This window comes from Canis lupus, chromosome 4 (genome assembly GCF_048164855.1).
Source record: "Canis lupus baileyi chromosome 4, mCanLup2.hap1, whole genome shotgun sequence".
Lineage (NCBI taxonomy): Eukaryota > Metazoa > Chordata > Mammalia > Carnivora > Canidae > Canis > Canis lupus.
The window spans coordinates 24,170,848-24,191,375 of NC_132841.1; the positions used below are offsets into that span (position 1 = coordinate 24,170,848).

Consider the following 20,528-nt stretch of genomic DNA (forward strand, 5'->3'; position numbering starts at 1 on the left):
CAGTGTATTTATTTTGTTTTTAATTGGTAAAGTAACTTACAGTAAATGGAAAAGGAACCCTGCAACAGAACCAACTGCTTTGCTCTTTCTTTTTTTATATTTTGATCTTCTCATGGTTTAAGTCTATTACAATTACACAGCACATGGGAGGGTGGAGAATGATTTTTATAGCAGCTGTTGTATCCCTCTCCTTGCAGAGAAATAAAAAAAGGCCTGTAGTTATTTATATTTGTGAGTGGTAGCTACATTCTTTTTCATTATTAGCCAAAGCTAGAGCAAAAATGAAAATTGTACAACGCCAACTTTTGTTTTAAAATTGTTTACTTCATTAATATAAGGAAAATATGAGGCAACTTCTCACCCCTTCTTTCACCCTTTTTATTTTATCCTTAGCTAGGAAGAAAATTAAGCAAGTCTGTATCCAAAAGACAAAATAAAGAAGCAACATGGGAGTGTAAGTTGCACTTAACGCTTCTTTATAATCTTCTAGATAATGATTTTTTTCCTTTTAAGGTTTCCTCTTGCATGTTAAAGGTTACAGAAAAATAAATAAATCTATATTTTACTTTAAGAAAGAAAGAGTAAAATAGGCATTTTGAGGTTAGTAGATAATTATGTTAATTTTTTTCTCTCGACTTTTATTTAGAAATTATTTCAAACCTACAAAAAATTACAGAAAGTACAATGTATAGTCCTATACCTATATCTAGGTGAACCTAGATTCATCGTTATTAATATTTTGCTACATTTGCTTTATTTCTCTTCTCTGTCTCATGCATGTACACACACACACACACACGCACACAGATGAATTTTATTATTTCCTGATCCATTTGACAGTGTCAGGAATTATAATCCTTTACCTCTAAATGATTCATATTTTTCCAAGAACATTAACATTCTCATGCTCTTACACAAAACATAGAATCTGATTTTACTTTTTCCTGAATCCTATTACCTGTGTTTTATCTGCATTTAAGAACAAAGGAAGCAGTGAGGGAAATTATTAATAGCAGCCGCACTATGTATCTTCCAGAAACCAAGTGTGAAAACAAAAGATAGAGGTTAATTTTCAAACCTAAATAAACATAAAGGAATTGATGAACAAGATACCTATAGCATTAAAAGTAGGCCCAGTTCCTTGGATATCACATGCAGTTGAACCAGTTCCCTAAATATCTGTTATTTATTTTCATAAATTTGAAGACTTTTAGAATTGAAGGACCTTACAGTGAATGTTGTATAACCCATTCATTTTACAGATGAGAAGAACTAAGGTTCTTTGTCACATACAGAGATGGGACTACAGCCCCATTTTTCAAACTCGCAGTGTCACATTTTTTCTATTATGTCATGTTGTGTCCCCACAAACTCTAAATTCTTATGCTGGGGTCTGGATAAAGGAGAAAGGTAAAATGTCTGAGAGTACTACATCTAACCATCTAATGTAAACCCCCTTGAAGCTCACCTGGGTGAACTATAGTGGTGCTTCTCAAACTTTAATATGCATATGAGTTTCCTAGTGGTTGTGTTAAAATGCAGAATGTGATAAGTTTGAGGGGGGGCCTGAGATGTGCATTTCTAACATGTTTATCTGTTGCTGATGCTGCAGATCTGTGGACAGTATTTTTGAGAAGTTATCTAGAACAAGCACAGAAGTCTCATAGCCCCCAGGCACTAGCAAAGTAGAGAAAACTACAAAATATTTCAGTTATATAGAGAATAATATAACAAATCCTGTTTACTCATCATCAAGCAAAAAAAAAAAAAGTTTAAAACTTGTTATTTTCCTTTTATACCATTTCAGAGTGGGAGTTTTATCCCATTACATTAATTTATAGATGCAACTACTTACTTCCCCAATATTGTTATATCAACAAATACTGAGCTTCCAGACTTCAGTGGTACTAGAGGGAAATACAAATTCAGGTGATAAAAGGAACCATAGCCAAATTGAACTGTCAATCAAAAAGAGCAACCAGTGAAGTTTCAGTTTTACTCTCAATAAAAACATCTTTCAAAAACTTACATTTATACCTTTAACACTTATTGAAAGTTCATGTTCCAGTGTGGTTTATATTCTGATTTCATTACCTCATGTCTAAATCTTTACGCTGCTTTGAAATGTACAAATAATTATTGAAAGGTACAAATGCTGGCTAGGTTTGGTGGAACAATGAGTCCTTTGAGGATTTTGCATTTGGGTTTTTTTGTTTAAAAACAATGATTAGGGGCACCTGAGTGGCTCAGTCAGTTAAGTGTCTGCCTTCAGCTCAGGTCATGACCCCCAGGGTCCTGGGACTGAGCCCCATGTCAGGCTCCCTGCTCAGCAGGGAGTCTGCCTCTCCTTCTCTCTCTACTGGTCACCCCACTAATGTATGCTCACTTACTCTCTCACTCTCTCTGTCATATAAATTTTAAAAATCTTTAAAAAATAAAAACAATGATTAGCAGTTTAATGGCCATCCCAATACAGTATGGAATATATTTATGCAATGACAGTAGCTAAAATAAAGTAGATGTTTAATATATAGATGAAGAAATTTACACTCTGAATATCTACCAAAATGCTTATAGAAATCATAATTACTTCCTTATTTCTCAGGGTAGTTTAGCAGTAAAAGAAAAGTTAATAATTTCCAAGAGAGGAAAACCTGGACACAAAGCAAAATTGTAAAACTTGCCAAAGATATTGAGATACGAAGAAAAAGACAAAGACAACACAAAGCTTAGTAAGCTTCTATTTTCTCCTAGGGTCTAGGGGTGGGGTGGGCTCCAAAATCTAAAGAAATGAAAGCAGTCTTCAGGGTGATTGTTACTCTGAAGGGGAAGCAGGCATCTAAATAGACATTTAGAATACAATATTACAAGTGAAGACAGGTAATGACAAAAATCTGAGAACAGTGCAGGAGAGTTGTAAAGGAAATGGAGTTGGAAAAGGTAATGCATTTAAAAATGAAAAACTATAAGAATTAAAAATTTTTGTAAAATTTGAAGGAATGGATAGATAACCTGATAATATTGAATCTAGGTGAAGGTGGTTATAAAGGGTGTAAAATTATGAGCTAATTGTTAAACCGTAATATAATTTAACTCAGTAAAATCTTTTCAATTTTGCTGCATGTTTGAAAAGTCTTATAATTCAAATGTTGGATAGAAATAATAGTTGTTTAAAAACCCAAATAAAAAAAAAAACCCAAATAAGGTAGTATAAAGAGGCCAACATTTTCTTTTTTTCTTTTTTTTTTTTTTCTTAAAGACTTTATTTATTCATGAGAGACAGAGACAGAGACTGAAGCAGGCTCCATGCAGGGAACCAGATGTGGGACTCCAGGATCACGCCCTGAGCCCAAGGTAGATGCCCAACTGCTGAGCCACCCAGGCATCCCAACATTTTATTTTTGCCTGTGAATGTAGGTTCTTAATAAATAGAAAGGAACAAGGTAGAAAAGAGCTTTCCAGTTCACTGTGGGAAAGGAAGGTTGTCACTTAAGAAAAAACAGAATTCCTCACTGTGGTATCATTAACATTTTTGTCATGAGACCCAAGGGAGTAAAAGTGCATCCATTAAGGAAAATGTAGCAACCATTAGGGTATAAACACATACCAAATACAGGTGTAGGATTACCTCAAATACTAGGGATCTAGGCTATACAATGGAATTATAGCAGATATTGGGCTCTGTTTCTTGCATAATATAAACCATATGTTGTAATTTTGCAGTAATACCAAAATCTAAAATAGAAACATTGTTTATCAATGAAGTTAATTCATGCCAGAAATATCACTAATCTTTTAAGTCTTAAAATCTAGTTATTAATTTTAAGACCTAATATAAGAGAATTGGCTTTAATGAGCATTTCTTGATACAGTTAAGTGGATGAATATTTATGTTTATTAGGATTAAAAAGGACCTTTCAGGGGATTTCTGGGTGGCTCAGCGGTTTAGCGCCTGCCTTTGGCCCAGGGCATGATCCTGGAGTCCCAGGATCAAGTCCCACATCGGGCTCCCTGCATGGAGCCTGTTTCTCCCTCTGCCTGTGTCTCTGCCTCTCTCTCTCTCTCTCTCTCTGTGTCTTTCATGAATAAATAAATAAAATCTTTTTAAAAAATTTAAAAAATAAAAATGACTTTTCATCAGTTTATATTATGTTGAATAATATGTACAACTAGTTTCAGTTAAGGTTTGAGTGCTCTGATTATTTTAATCTATTGCTAGATCAGCAGTGGTGCTGAATATTATGGCTAAGGTCTTGCCTTGTATGCTTAGGTGAGGGGGGAGGTGTGGAGATAAAGGAAATTCCAAAGGTATTTTTATATGTTAAAGGAAACTTCTAGGATCCTGGGCTAATGTTAAGCTAAGGTTGCCTTTTGCCCTTGGCAAAGTATTAACATCAAGGCAGTTGAGTTCCTAGAGGAAGGTCACTCTGCCCATTGCAAGTACTTGTCAACAGGCTGTAAGTTGTAAGGAAATTTAATTGATATATATCCTTTATGCCCCACATCAGTGAACAAGTATTAATGTTTAAATAAACTTCTTGATAATTTAGGAGCTAGATTTAATTCCCTAATTCAAAAATTGATGTTGACTACATGTGACAAAAAGTCCTTCAAAAAAAAAAAAAAAAAAAGCTTCATATTGCCTTGTTTTATAGATATGAAATTCTCTAGGAAATCAAAGGTATATCAATTGAATCATGACTTCCATTATAAAGTAACAATATATTCTAGTGGAGGAAATGTTGCCTATGTTATAATAAAATGTGGTAACTTAATTATTTTCAAGGAGAAAATAATTTTCTAATATTAAACTGTAATATAATTTAACTCACAAAATATTAATGCCACTTTCACTGCATAAGAAACTTTGTGTCCTTGGTGAGTTATTGAAAGAAGATTAAAATAGACCCTATATTTAGTCTAACCCTTTAAATATTTTTTATGGTTTACCTGAAGAGATTCTCTTCTAAAATCTTACCTTAGATTTCTACCTTTAACATAATAAGGTGTTTAGGTTGTATAATATGTCCTTGTTTAGAGGTAGTTTACAGGTAGTCAAAATACATTATACTAACTAAATTCTTTTCAGTCAGTCTTTTAAGGAGATTTAAGATTATTTTGAGTTTATATTTCCAAATATCTTACATTTTAGTAAGACATTAGTCATTCAAATGTTGTCACATTCATATTATCACTTATCCTTAAATGAAATCAGCCTTGTGAAATCACCAATTTTGTTTTCATTGCTGTTGTTAATTTAACAAATGAAAATACCAAGACTTAAGGGTAGAAATTGAAGATAGTGAATTGGAACTGGGCCCAAGTCTTTTGGTGTTTTCCCATATATCATATCTTGAGGAGTTACAGTCTTGGTGCTTATTTCAGTATATTGTTAGAGTTGAAGTAGGAAAACTTATCAAAGAAGGGATGCTTCAGCAATTGTATTATATAGAGGATATGGATAAAACTGATGCCAGATTGTAGAAGCTATTATAAGTTTGTCTTGTGTTAAAAATCACAATTCAGCTGAGTGGGTTTGAAGATCTAATTGTCTTTATTAAACAAGTCAGGAATTGGGTCGCATCCCATATAGCAAGTATGGGGGGAACCCCAAGGAGTTGTACAAAATGGAAGGTTTTTATAAGAAGGAGGCTGAGCAGGAAAGTTATTAGCAAAATGAAAAGATTGTTCCCTTAGAGGGAAGAGCAGAGTGTCTTATAACAGACTATCTCGTCTTACTTTGGGGATGGAGAGGGCCCTGGTGGCAGACTTGGTGGCACCCATTAGAAATTTCTTGATGACCAATTAAGTCTACATTTCTGGGGGAGGTTGAAACTGCAGTTGGGTTTATAATAAAGCCCTGGTTTGGGGACTCAACTTAAGTGATGTCATTCTGGGCCTCTGGTTTTCTTTTTAACATTTGCTTGAGATCAAATGAAATAGTTTTACAGTGTTAATCTAAGATTTTTTTAAATAGATGGAATTGCGCAAATAGGGAACTGCCTTTTTCTTTCTTTTCTATATTCCTTTCTCCTCCTTCCCTTTCTTCTTTTTTAACTTAGATGGTCTAGTGTCTAAATGGCAATGAATATTCTGAGGGTATTGACAGGTTATTTAGACTTGACATTCTTCCCAAGTTGCTGACAGAAATATGTTGCTGAGTTTGCTCTTCTGAACAATGAAAGGTGAGTGTAAGGGAAGTTGCATAATTTATGATAGTAGTAAAGAATTTTAAAGTAAGCTTTGACTTACGTTTAATAAGTTGCTCTGAGGGCATGAAATGTCTTTTTATAATACTTAAGTTTGATTTTTTATTAGCTTGAATTTTATGACTTGGGAAAATTAAGTAACGATGTTTTGTAGACTGACTCGAACTTGATAATGCTAGCATTTTTCTTTGTCTGGAGTTAAGATTTAAGAAATGGTTGTAATACCAGAGCAGATTTTATACTTTAACTATAAGCCCTTGTTTTTCCCAGAAATTCTCAAATTATTTATCAAGGATGTGGACAATCAGGGCACCTGGCTGACTCAGTTGGTGGAGCATGCAACTCTTGATCTTGGGGTTGTGAGTTTGAACCCCATGTTGGGTATAGAGATTACTTTTTAAAAAGGAACAAGAAAAATATATGGGCTATTTTTAAAAAGATTTATACATCTATTTTAGAGAGAGAGGAAGAGCATGAGTAAGGGGAGGGGCAGAGGAGAGGGAGAGAAATTCTCAAGCAGGCACCACACTGAGCATGGAGCCCAGTGCTGGGCTTGATCCCAGGACCCTGAGATCATGACCTGAGCTGAAATCAAGAGTCTGATGCTCAACCACCTGAGGCACCCAGGTGCCCGTGGACTCTTTTGTACCAAAAGTATAAACTTGTTTTTTCAAGGAATCAGACACCAAATCACCTTTTTCATTTGGCATTGATATTACTAGAGATTTTACTCTTATGATTTCTGCACATTTGAATATTTGCTTTCTTAACCTTAATCTTCATGTTTGCCTATGAAATTTAAATGTGTGAATAAATACATGCCATTTGCCTGAATGTTTCCCCCCCTTTTTTTTTTAAGATTTTATTTATTTTTTCTTCATTAGAGACATGGACTGAGAGAAAGAGGCAGAGGCATAGGCAGAGGGAGAAGCAGGCTCCTTGTAGGAAGCCCAATGAGGGACTCAATCCTGGATCCCAGGATCACAATCTGAGCTGAAGGCAGGTGACCAACCACTGAGCCACCCAGGTGTCCCATGTTTTCCTTTTTTTTAACCTGAGATTTTTTAACTTCAAGCATCAGATAAGAATTTATTAAAAGCTTTCTATCTTCTTGTGTTTTGTTAAGAATATACAATTAAGGGTTGCCTGGGTAGCTCAGTTAGTTAAGCATCTGCCTTTGGCTTAAGTCAGGATCCAAGGTCCTGGGACTGAGCTCCAGAGCCAGCTTCCTGCTCAGTGGGGAGCCTGCTTTGCCCTCTCCTGCTCCCCCTGCTCATGCTGTCTTGCTCACTCGCTCTTTCTCTCAAATAAATAAAATCTTTAAAAAAAAAAGGGAATATAAACTAACAGTGAAATATATTGAATCTGGGGGAGTCATGGAAGACAGTTTAGAGTAACAGTGCTTCTTTGCTCTCCAGCATGTACATTTCTCTCCTTCATTTTGTCTTGTTTGGGTTTTGTTGGTTTGTTGTTATTGTTGCTCCGTTTCAAAAAAAAAAAATGACAAGAGCAAAATCATTTCTGTTTCTACTGGTCTATTAGACTCTATGGTATTAGAAGGTTTAAAGAAAGGAAAGGACCTATATGTGTGTTAGTGAACATTTAATAAGTAATATTTTATAATTACCAGTATCATTATAGAAGTGACTGGGAAGGACTTTGGGAAAGTGATTTATCTCAAACTACAGAGGTAGCATTCTACAGCAAGGGTCAACAAACATTTTCTTTAAGGCCCAAAGGGTAAATATTTTACACTTTCTGGGCCATATAGTCTCTGTTGTAACTACTCAACACTGCTACAGTTACTCAGTTACTCAGCCATTATAGTGAGAAAGTAAATGACTGATGACTTACTCTAGACAGGAAGTAAATAAATGGGTTTGGTTGTGTTCCATACAACTTTATTTACAAAAGCAGTTGTTTTGCCTGCCAACCTATGTTCTATGGCATCCTAACAAATAATACTCATAAACAACTGTTTGTTTAAGCAATTCTTTGGCCCACAAAAACATTTTTTACTTTTAAAGATACCTTGTAAAATCACAGATTTTAAATCCTATTTTAAAATGGTCTAGTAGATGTGTGTAGAAATAATTTCAGGTAATGCAATATGCTGGTTGGAATTTCCTTTAAGTTATTCTACAGGTAAAAAACTAAGTGGATATAGATGAAACAAATTTGATAAAATGTTTGTAAATATAGGAGTAGGTGATGGTACCTGGAAGATCACCCGGTGCTCTTTACTTCATCACACTGTGCTCTTTACTTCTTTGTATGTTTTGAAATGTTCACATTAGAGAGTTACTATTTAAATAAGTAATGGCCTGATAAAGGCAGCACTTTTCCCCTTCTCTTGAAATAACCTTAAAATAAGAAAGTGAATAAGAAAATAAGCTCCATCTTCAGCACAGCCAGAGAGATCCTAAAGCTTGATATACGAAGAAATGCTTCCAGGTCCAGTGAAGGTCAAATAGGTGTGTGTGAGAAGATTCTGAGAGACGTTATGTATGGCTCCAGAGCCCCAAAAGCTATGAGAGCTCAGTTCTCCAAAAGAAGTAGCTGACCTCAGTCTTCTCCAACACAACATTCAATACTAGCACTTTACCTAATATTTTCCTCAAATATTTATTTAGGAATTGTATGCCAATCCAAGTAATCTTTCAGTATAAAGGCAAGGATTTTCTAACATGCCAAATTCCAGAGAAATTTTATTCTGATGAGTCCTACTTCTATAGGATGGAGTTCAGACAACAACATGTGAAAGGAGAAACTATAGTTAACACAGTGGTAAGTGAGCATCAAGTCCATTGGATCCATAAAATTAAGACTAGAATAAATATGTAGATTACATTAAGATTTTGGTTTTTTTTGTTTTTGTTTTAGATTATTTATTTATTTATTTATTTATTTATTTATTTATTTATTTAGAGAGAGGCAGAGACATAGAGGGAGAAATAGGCTCCCAGTAGGGAGCCTGATGGGGGACTCAATCCCAGGATCAGGACCTGAGCCAAAAGGCAGATGCTCTACCACTGAGCCACCCAGGTGCCCCTAGATAGGGTTTTATAGAGCAAATATGAATGTTTAAAACCTTGACAAGGCAGTATTGATATAACTAACAAAAGTTGGAAGAGTGAGGACAAAAGTGACATAAAGTGGTATAAACCTTATGTTGTGTAACACACTAACAAAAGATGTTTAAAATCAATAAATCCAGTAAAAGAGGGTGTGAGTGATGATAATACATGATAGATGATGATAAATAGGTAATAGATAATTAGATGATAAATAGGTAAGCACTAAGAAATAATATAAACTAAACTGTATAGTAGTGGGGCAGAAAAAAAGAGGGATAATTCAGGGCACCTGAGTGGCTCAGTTAATTAAGCATCCAACTTTTGATTTTGGCTCAGGTCATGTTCTCAGGGTCATTAGATCAAGCCCCACATCAGGCTTCATGTTCAGTGAGGAGTCTGCTTGGGATTCTCTCTCTTCCACTCCCCACTCATGCTCATTTTCTCTCTAAAATAAATAAATAAAATCTTTTTTTTTTTTTAAGGCATAGTGAAATTCATCACTGCTCACAACAGAGATGGGAAATATATAAATATATATATCAGCAGTACCAATTGTTAGGGTTGACATTTTAAATTTTTTTTTAATTTAAATTCAATTTAGTTAACACAGTGTATTATTAGTTTCAGGAGTAGAATTTAGTGATTCATCAGTTGCACATAACATCAAATGCTCTCCTTAATGCCCATCACCCAATTACCCCATCCCCCCCACCTACTTCCCTTTTAGCTCAGGGGTTTCCCTTAACTATAGGAAACTCTCAGATGGTTTCCTTTAGTTAAGAGTCTCTTGTGGTTTGTCTCCCTCTCTGTTTTTATCTTATTTGATTTTTCCTTCCTTTCCCTTATGTTCATCTGTTTTGTTTCTTAAATTCCACATATGAATGAAATCATATGGTGTTTTTCTCTGACTTATTTTGCTTAGCATAATACTCTCTAGTTCTATGTCATTGCAAATGACAAGATTTCATTCTTTTTGATAGCTGAGTAAATACCACATCTTGTTTTGTTTTGTTTTGTTTTTTCTTTACGATTTTTATTTGAGAGAGAGCATGACCAAGCATGAATGGGGCAGGGGCAGAGGGCAAAGCAGACTCCCTGCTGAGTGGGACACTTGATGTGGAGCTCCATCCCAGGACCTTTAGATCATGACCTAAGCCAAAGTCAGACACTAATGACTCAACCACCCAGGCGCCCCAGTATACCACATCTTCATCCATTCATCTGTTAATGGACATCTGGGCTTTTTTACATAGTTTGGCTATTGTGGACATTGTTGCTATAAACATCAAGGTGCATGTGCCCCTTCAAATCACTATGTTTGTATCTTTTGGATAAATACCTAGTAGTGCAATTGGTAGGTCATAGGGGGTCATAGGGTAGTTCTGTTTTTAACTGAGGAACCTCCATTCTGTTTTGCAGAGTGGCTGCACCAGCTTGCAATTCCACTAATACTGTATGAGGGTTCCCCTTTTCTGTATCCTTGCCAACATCTGTCGTTTCCTGAGTTGCTAATTTTAGCCATTCTGACTGGTGTGAAGTGATGTCTCATTGTGGTCTTGATTTGTATTTCCCTGATGCTGATGTTGAGCATTTTTTCATGTGTCTGTTGGCCATTTGTATGTCCTCTTTGGAGGAATGTCTGTTCATGTCTTCTGCCCATTTCTTGACTATATTTTTTGTTTTCTGAGTTTTGAGTTTAATAAGTTCTTTATAGATTTTGGATACTAGCCCTTTATCTGATATGTCATTTGCAAGTATCTTTTATTCTATAGGTTGCCTTTTAGTTTTACGGATTATTTATTTGCTGTGCAAAAGCTTTTTATCCTGATGAAATTCCAATAGCTCATTTTCTTTTGTTTCTCTTGCTTTTGGAGAGTGTCCAGCAAGGTGTTGCTATGACTGATGTCACAGAGGTTACTTCCTGTGTTCTCCTCTAGGATTTTGATGGATTCCTATCTCACATTTAAGTCTTTCATCCATTTTGAGGGTTTGTGTGTGTATGGTATAAGAAATTCGTCCAGTTTCATTCTTTTGCATGTGACTGTCCAATTTTCTCAACACCATTTGTTGAAGAGACTCTTTTCTCCATTGGATATTCTTTCCTGCTTTGTCAAAGATCATTTGACCACAGAGTTGAGAGCCCATTTCTGGTTTCTTTATTCTGTTCCATTGATCTATGTGTCTGTTTTTGTGCCAGTTCTATACGGTCTTGATGATTACAGCTTTGTAATGCAGCTTGAATAATCCAGAATTTGATGCCTCCAGCTTTGATTTTCTTTTTCAACATAAGTTTGGCTATTTAGGGTCTTTTCTGGTTCCATACAAATTTTAGGATTGTTTGTTCTAGCTCCATGAAAAATACTATTAGTATTTTGATAGGGATTCTGTTGAATGTGTACATTGCTTTGGGCACCTAAGTATATTAGGATTTTTGGTGCAATTGCAAATGACATTGATTCCTTATTTATCTTTCTGCTACTTCATTGTTAGTGTATAGAAATGCAGCTAACTTCTGTGCATTGATTTTATATCTTGGGACTTTGCTGAATTCCTGTATCACTTCTAGCAATTTTTTGGTAGAACCTTGAGTTTTCTACATAGGGTATCATGTTGTCCATAAAGAGTGAAAGTTTGACTTCTCCTTTGCCAATTTGGATGCCTTTCATTTCTTTTTGTTGTCTGATTTCTGAGGCTATGACTTCTAGTACTATATTGAACAACAGTGGTGATAGTGAACATCCCTGTCATATTCCTGATCTTAGAGGAAAAGCTCTCAGCTTTTCCCTGTTGAGGATGATATTCACTGTGGATCTTTCATATATGGCTCTTATGATGTTGAGGTATGTTCCCTTTATCCGTACATGTGGTGGTTTTTATCAAGAAAGGATACTGTATGTTGTCAAGCCCCTTTTCTGCATCTATTGAGAGGATTATATGGTTCTTGTCCTTTCTTTTATTAATGTGGTGTATCACATTGATTGATTTGTGGATATTGGACCACCTCTGCAGCCCAGGAATGAATCCCACTTGGTCATGGTGAATAATCCTTTTAATGTAGTGTTGGATCCTATTGGCTCTATCTTGGTGAGAATTTTGGCATCCATGTTCATCAGGGATATTAGTCTGTAATTCTCCTTTTTGGTGGGGTCTTTGTCTGGTTTTGGGATAAGGTAATGCTGGCCTCATAGAATGAGTTTGATAGTTTTCCTTCCATTTCTATTTTTTTAAACAGTTTCAGAAGAATAGTTATTAATTCTTCTTTAAATGTCTGGTAGAATTCCCCTGCAAGACCAGCTGGCTCTGGACTCTTGTTTGTTGGGAGATTTTTGATGACTGCTTCAATTTCCTTGCTGGTTATATGTCGCTTCAGCTTTTCTATTTCTTCCTGTTTCAGTTGTGGTAGTCTATATATTTCTAGGAATGCATCCATATCTTCCAGGTTGTATAATTTGTTTGTATACAGTTGCTCATAATATATTCTTATAATTGTTTGTATTTCTTCAGTGTTGGTTGTGATCTCTCCTCTCCATTCATGATTTTATTAATTTAGTCCTTTCTCTTTTAAGTCTAGCTAGGGGTTTATTAATCTTATTCTTTCAAAGAACCAGCTTCTTGTTTCATTGATGTGTTCAACTGTTTTTTTCATTTTATTGATTTCTTCTCTAATCTTTATTATTTCTCTTCTCCTGCTGAGTTTAGGCTTTATTTGCTATTCTTTCTCCAACTCCTTTTGGTATAAGGTTAGGTTGTGTGTTTTTCCTGCTTATTGAGGAAGAACTGTCTATACTGCTATATACTTCCCTTGTAGGACCATCTTTGTTGCATTCCAAAAGTTTTGAATTGTTGTGTTTTCATTTTCATTTGCTTCCATGTATTTTAAAAAATTCTTTAATTTCCTGTTTGATCCATTTATTCTTTTGTAGGATGTTCTTTAAACTCCATGTATTTGTGGTCCTTCCAAATTTCTTCTTGTGTTGACTTTAAGTTTCATAGCATTGTGGTCTGAAAATATGGATGGTATGATCATAATCTTTTTGTACCAGTTGGGATCTGATTTGTGACCCACTATGTGATCTCTTCTGGAGAATGTTCCTTGTGCACTTGAGAAGAATGTGTATTCTGCCGCATTAGGATGATATGCTCTGAATATACCTGTGAAGTCCATCTGGTTCAGTATGTCATTCAAAGTCTGTTTCCTTGTTGATCTTCAGCTTAGATTATTTGTCCATTGTAGTGAGTAGGGTATTAAAGTCCCTACTATCATTGTATTATCATCAATGGGTTTCTTTATTTTTGTTATTAATTGGTTTACATATTTGGCTGCTCCCATGTCAGGGGCATAAATATTTACAATTGTTAGATCTTCTTGTTGGATAGACCTGTTTATTATGATGCAGTGTCCTTATCTCTTATTACAGTTTTTGGTTTAAAATCTAGTTTGTCTGATATAGGGATGGCTACTCCAGCATTCTTTTGATGTCCATTAGCATGCATGATAAATGGTTTTCTACCCCCTCACTTTCAATCTAGAGGTGTCTCTGTGTCTAAAATGAGTCTCTAATAAGCAACATATAGTGAGTCTTGTTTTTTAATCCACTCTGATACCTTATGTCTTTTGATTGGAACATTTAGTCCACTTACATTCAGAGTAATAATTGAAGGATATGTATTTAGTGGCATTGTATTACCAGTAAAGTAGCTGTTCGTGTAGATTGTCTCTGTTTCTTTCTGGTCTTTGTTACTTTTGGGCTTTCTCTGTACCTTTAATATTTCTTGCAGGACTGATTTAGTGCTCACAAATTCCTTCAGTATTTGTTTGTCCTGGAAACTCTTTCTCTCTCTTTGTATTCTAAATGAGAGCCTTGCTCTATAAAGTATTCTTGGCTGTATACTTTACCCATTTATTACATTAAATATATCATGCCAGTCCTTTCTGGCCTGCCAGGTCTCTTTGTATAGGTCTGCTGCTAGCTTTATGTGTCTAACCTTGTGGGTTATGTGTCTAACCTGTTGTCCCAAACTGCTTTCAAGATTTTATCTTTGTAATTTGTAAGGTTCACTATCATATATGTCTAGGTGTTGACCTATTTTTGTTGATTTTGAGGGGAGTTCTCTGGACCTCTTGGACTTAAATGTCCATTTCCTTTCCAAATTAGGGATGTTGTCAGCTATAATTTGTTCAAATAAACCTTCTGCCTCTTTTCCTGCTCCTCATCTTCTGGGACTCTTATAATTCATATATTATTTTACTTTATGGAATCTCTGAATTCCCTAAGTCTGCCTTCATGATCTAGTAGTTTTCTTTCCCTCTTCTTTTTACCATCCTTATTTTCCATCATTTTATCTTCTATATCAATGATTCACTCTTCTGTTTTGTTCATCCTTTTTTTTATGGCCTCCATCTTGGACTGCATCTTGATAATAGAATTTTTAATTTTGACTTAACTAGATTTTAGTTTTCTTTACTCTAGAGTAAGGGATTCTCTAGTGTCTTCTATGCTTTTTTTTCAAGCCCAGCTAGTGTCTTTATAATCATTGTTTTAAATTCTAGTTCAGACATATTACTTGTATCCATATTGATTAAATCCCTGGCAGTGAGTACTACCACCAGATTCCAGCTCCATACTCCACTAGGTTTTTCTTTTGGAGTGAGTTTCTCCATCTCGTCATTTTTGTCCAGGAAAGAAAAGCAGAAAGAAACAGAAAAAAAAAAAAAAGAAGAAGAAGAAGAATAACAACCACAACAACAGAAAACAAAACAGGATCCTGAGTATGTTTTGATCTGCTTGTTAAAAGAAACTAGATCCCCAAATAAGAAAGAAAAACGTATATATGTGAATATATAAATGTGAGCATAAATACATATATATGTGTATTAATATACAATGAAAGGAAGCAAAAAATATATAAAATACATATAAAAATTTAAAAAGAATTGAAAAAATAAGAAAATAACTGAAAATATAATATTAAAAGACTAAAAAATAAAAATACAAAGAATAGTATATATTGTTTTCCCCAAGAGCTGAAGTTTTGTAGACTTCTATGATCAATAAACTTGGTACAAGTGAGTTGTTCGCGGTGGTCTTCTGGGGGATGAGTCTATTGCGCTGATTGTCAGGTGGACTACCTCTGGTGAAGTGCCTCCAGTATTCAGAGGGGCCAGGGCACAGTATAAGAGCTCCAGACTCCACTAGGTGGCACTGTTTTGCTCCCTGAAGGCTTTCAGCACTAATGGGCTGGGTGAATATGGTTGCACCCTGCTCTCTAGCCCAAGAGGTGAAAATTCACACCCCTCCTCTTCAGTGAACCCTCACAAAAAAGCAATCAATCACTCTTGCCTCCCTGGTTTCCATCAGAATTCTGTCCACCCAGCGTATGACCAAGCTTTTTTATCTCCGGCATATGACTTTCAAAACTCCCAAATTTTAGGGACTCCCCATAGCAGATTCACGCTTTCCTCTTGGGGAGGGGATCTTGCCAGGCTTCTGCCTTTTGCTGGATCCTGTCCAGGAAAGCAGTTGCACAATCATTCAGTTGTTGCAGTTTATGGCAATACAGAGTAGAAAGCCTGTACCTAGACTCACTGTTTTCAGCCAACTTCTCTGCTCCTGTGCCTGGGAACTCGGCCCCACTCTGCCCCCTGTTGTTCTTGCCATCCCAGGGATCCTGAGACCATCCTGTCACATCTGGGTTTTCATTCCACTTTGCCACCTGGGCACCTTTAAGCCAGGGATGTCCCCCACTGTAGCAGACTTCTAGAAGTTCCGAATTTGCTCTCTGCTGCTTATAATACTTTACAGTAGCCTCCTTAAGCAGGCTCCCACCCCTTCATCATATCCTTAGGTATATCATATCAGATTCAAGTCTCTGCATCTCCTACCTCCTAAACTGTGATTTCTTTTCTACCTGTAGACTTGTAGCATTTATTTTTTCAGATTTCTGATTGATTTTTCAGGTATTCAGAATGATTTGATAACTATGTAGTTGTATTCGAGAGAGGAGACCAACTTTGGGTCCCCCAAGTACTCTGCCATCTTAATTTATGGGACTGACATTCTAAATTGGGTAGCCAGAGTAGGCCTCCCTCAGAAAGTGAAATTTGAGCAAACATTTGAAGAAAGTGAGGGAGCCTGATAGTTACCTGGAGAAATAATATTCTAAGCAAAAGTAACTATTGCCGAAGTCTTGAAGCAAGAGCATAACTGGCGTATACAAGAAACAGGAAAGAGTCTAGAGGGGCTTAAGCAGAATAATTGAGAAAGGGGTAGGAGATGAAGACTGAGAGATAATAAGATATCTGATAGTACTGGATCTTAAAGGCACCTAAAAGAACTTAGACTTTTACTCTGAAATCAATAAACCAAAGTAAACTTTCCATATTATCAGAAGAAATGAATGCATAACTAAAATAAAGCAAGCCCAAACTATTTAGTAAATTATTTTTAAGAAGAAAGAGCAATAATAAAAGAAAGCATAAAATTTTTATAACATAATATTTGATGACCAAAAGATTAAATATGTTATATTAATAAATGTAAATAGGCTGAACTTTCCCATTAAACGGTTCCCAGATTAGATCACAAAAAAATTATTTAGAGTCATTTCTGAAAAAAACTCTGAAAGAATAACAAAATTAGAGGGCAGGTAAAGATACAACAGACATATACAAACCAAAAAAACCCCACAGGGGTCATGATCTTAATATCAGACAAGATTGGTACAGTTAGTACAAGAAACATTACATTAGGGAAAAGGACATACAAGATCTGTGTGAAAAAGACCTTAAAATGCTTCTCAGTGTGACACAAATATAGACTTAAAGGGAAAGGCTTACAAGGTTATTGGGTATGAAGACTCTAAATCATATGGAAGTCAGTTTCCCTTACGTTAATCCATGGAGTTAATATCAAAAACAAAACAAAAAACTAGTCAGCATATATGGAGCAGTTTTCTACAAAGAATACATGTTATTTAAATAATCAAAAAGTTATTTATCACTTACACACACATTTGTTGCTCTGACCTGACCCTGAATATATCTTTTTGTGTTTTCTAGGTGCACCAGAGGCTCTCTTTCTGGCAGAATTTGGGAGTTGTTTATTGCAGTACTGTTGTGCCCTCTGATGGTAAGTTTTGGCAAGTCCATTTTTTATGTCTCATTTTTTTTCCTTAACTAAATATTTCTCATTCTGTAGCATATAAACTTAAAAATCATACTCCTTTGCTTGAGATGGACTTAGAGTCAGACAGAGAAGCTGAGGGAGTGTGGTGCTAAAGAAGAGAAAATTCAAATGAAAACACAGTGAATTTAGAGGAGAAATCAGAAAGAAAAACTAATAGACCCATCAGGTTTTCATAGAACATGGAATATTGTTATCTCATCTTTCCATTTATGTTTTAAAAATGGGGACATAGGTAATGTAAAGATCACAGAAGGACTGTTTTGGTATTTCCTAACCATTGAGTCTTCATATTATGGATTATGATCAAACTCTCCAGCCCCTTTGTATCATTAGTACCTAGACAGAAGCATTTCAAAATCTGAGACCTCCTGCCCTGATCGTTTTTTTTCTTCCCTTAGACTGAGGGCTGTAATACTCTTCTTTGATGTGAGAAAGAATGAACAGATGCTTGGGAACCATACAGTCCTTTGATGTCCATGATGCTGCAAACTGGCAATAGGATAGAGGTGTTGGTGGTTATTACAGTAGTGGGAAATACGTTCACAGTTCTTACTGTCATTTTTCTTACCCAGTATTACACATCTACAGTTTAGATTGTTTGCTTTGGTTTGAATGTTACATATATTTCCTCTGTATCAAGTTTAGTTTGATAAATTCTAATTCCAACTTTATAAACATTAATTTATGGGCAAAGCAACATCAGGAGAACATCTAGCAAACTTATAGACACCAAAAGTGAAGAAGCCTCAGAGGAATTTTGAAACTCCTGGAATCCCCTGTTACTCATCAAAATAAATACTTGCAGTGTTATCAGAATCCTCCTCTCACCCAAAGCTATTTAAACTTAATGCAGTTGCTGTTACCCTGTATGGAAATATTTCAATAGGGTGACAATGGTACAGTTATATTGGAGTATCTGGATTATTCTAGGACATAAATGCTAGTAGATTGCCCCTGTGTTGCATAAGGGGTTGAAAAGATACATACTTTTAAAAAAAAAAAAAAGCATGACTCTAAATTCCTACCAATGCTATTGCCCTTCTCAAGAAAACCAACTCATATTATTTATCAAGAAATAGAAGCACATAATTGATTTAATGCAACTCATTGTCTTTACTATCCCCAAATTATACATTTTTCTTATTTTTACTTCTAAACTAATTTTACCTTAGGTCTGTATAGCCTATGGAAAACTCTGCCTAATACACAGCTACTTGAATAGAATTAGCCACCAGTAGTAAACATCTCTACCATTATTCATTGCTTTTAGTTGAGGCTGCTGGATCATACTCTTTATCAAATGAGGACCCCCATTTTTTAAAAGTACAAAATCTAAAATATCACCTTACATTTATATGCATAGTGTGTGTGTGTGTAATCTATACTACCTCTCAGTAATTGCTTATTGTGCTGTTTGATACATCTTCTAATCATGACTATAATAGCTGATATAAAAGGTATATATTATCTTAAGTGTTTAACCTTCTTACCAAAGCAGCTTAAAAATTCTTTATTTTTCTTATGTCAGAAATACTTTCAAAGATCTGGTGAAAGTTCTAGACTCTGTCTTTAAAGAAAAGTTATTTACATATATAGGAAATTTTACGCATAATTTCTTAGTGATACAAACTCCCCCAAACCAGCCCACGGACTCCCTAGTCCCATGGCTGTCAACTGGAGAACCACTTTGGATACATGGTGCACAGACACACATGTACATACCCACACCCATGCCTGTGTTCCCTTTCAGGAGAGGCATTATGCTTAGAGATTAAGTAAGAGATAGGTTTGGAGTCAAGAAGACCTGAGTGTACTCAGGTCAGTTTCACCATTTAACCACCTTATAACTTTAGGAAGATAATTAACTTCTCACAGCCTCTTTTCTCATCTGTGAAATGGAGAAAATAGTAAAGAGAGAAAAACATACTTACCCTGCAGAAATGGTGCTTGTCCACTAGAAACACTCACTCTGTGAAGAATGCTAGTGGTAGTGTTAAATCCTGCTAATCTAAAAAATGTGGCTTGAGGCATCTCATTTTAATCTCCCTGTGCCCCTGACACCCTGACCCTCAAGTATAAAATAACTAACAGTACAGTCTTGATGATTGCATTGTTTATACCTACTTACGATGTTCAGAGCCTTCAGGGGGTTCCCTTTCATGTTAATGAAAGTTAAGGATGAGAATAATTCTGCTACAGACAGGTTGAATGTATAATTGATCATCCATCTCAGGATACTTTTGAGGATGAAAAACAGACAACCAGAGTTTTCCTGACAATTTTTAATAGTATAAGCCAGGACACATCTTCACCTTAGCAATTGGGAAAGTAACAAAAGTGATCTAGGATAAAAACAAGGAAAATAAGCCTTCTCTAGCTGTCTTTATTTCTCTATCCAGAACGTAATGCTGCTGAATTAACCCTGTAATGCTGCTGTGTTGAGAATTGTGGTAGACAGTTGTGTTTATTTTGTACTTAACAAAAGGTACAAGATTTCCTTACAAGAATTGTTTGAGGGCAAATCATGTTAGTAATGAAGGATCACTCAAAATTCCTGTTTAAGAATAATCATCTGTTTAATCAGCCGAAATATAGATAATATATAAATTCTTAACCTAAGGTCTGTGAATGGTTTGGAGAACTAAATATGTGCCCCAACTTTTTTTTGGTCTTTGTCCTGTTACCTTTTTTTAAAGCCTTATTGAGATAAATTTTACATACTATAAAATTCACCTATCGTGTCAAAGCATCATAACTGTCCAGCTTAAGATTACTTCCTTCACCCCAAAAGGTTTCCTTGTTCCTGTTTTGCAGTCATTCCCTTCTCCCACCTTATGCCTCAGACAGCCACTAATCTGCTTTCTGCCTCTAATAATTAAATCTTTTCCCGAAATGTCTTGTAAATCGACTCATATATAATACGAGTCTCTTTTTACATGTCATAATGTTTTATAGTTTGTTTTACATATCAAAATGCTTTTGAGGTTTATCCATGTTGTGGTGGGTGTTGCAGTTCTTTATTTTTATTGCTGAGAAATATTCTAGTATATGGACAT

The 20,528-nt window shown here is 35.4% G+C and overlaps 1 protein-coding gene across 6 annotated transcripts in view; it reads left to right on the forward strand.

Annotated features, from left to right (window-relative positions):
* The window catches only part of MCU (mitochondrial calcium uniporter), a 217,759-nt gene that overhangs the window by 159,362 nt on the left and 37,869 nt on the right, over positions 1–20,528 (forward strand). For all 6 annotated transcript variants that reach the window (XM_072823533.1, XM_072823537.1, XM_072823535.1 and 3 more), the window contains exon 2: positions 17,346–17,415. In XM_072823533.1, the coding sequence (XP_072679634.1) occupies positions 17,346–17,415 (70 nt within the window). The remainder of the gene's footprint in view (positions 1–17,345; positions 17,416–20,528) is intronic.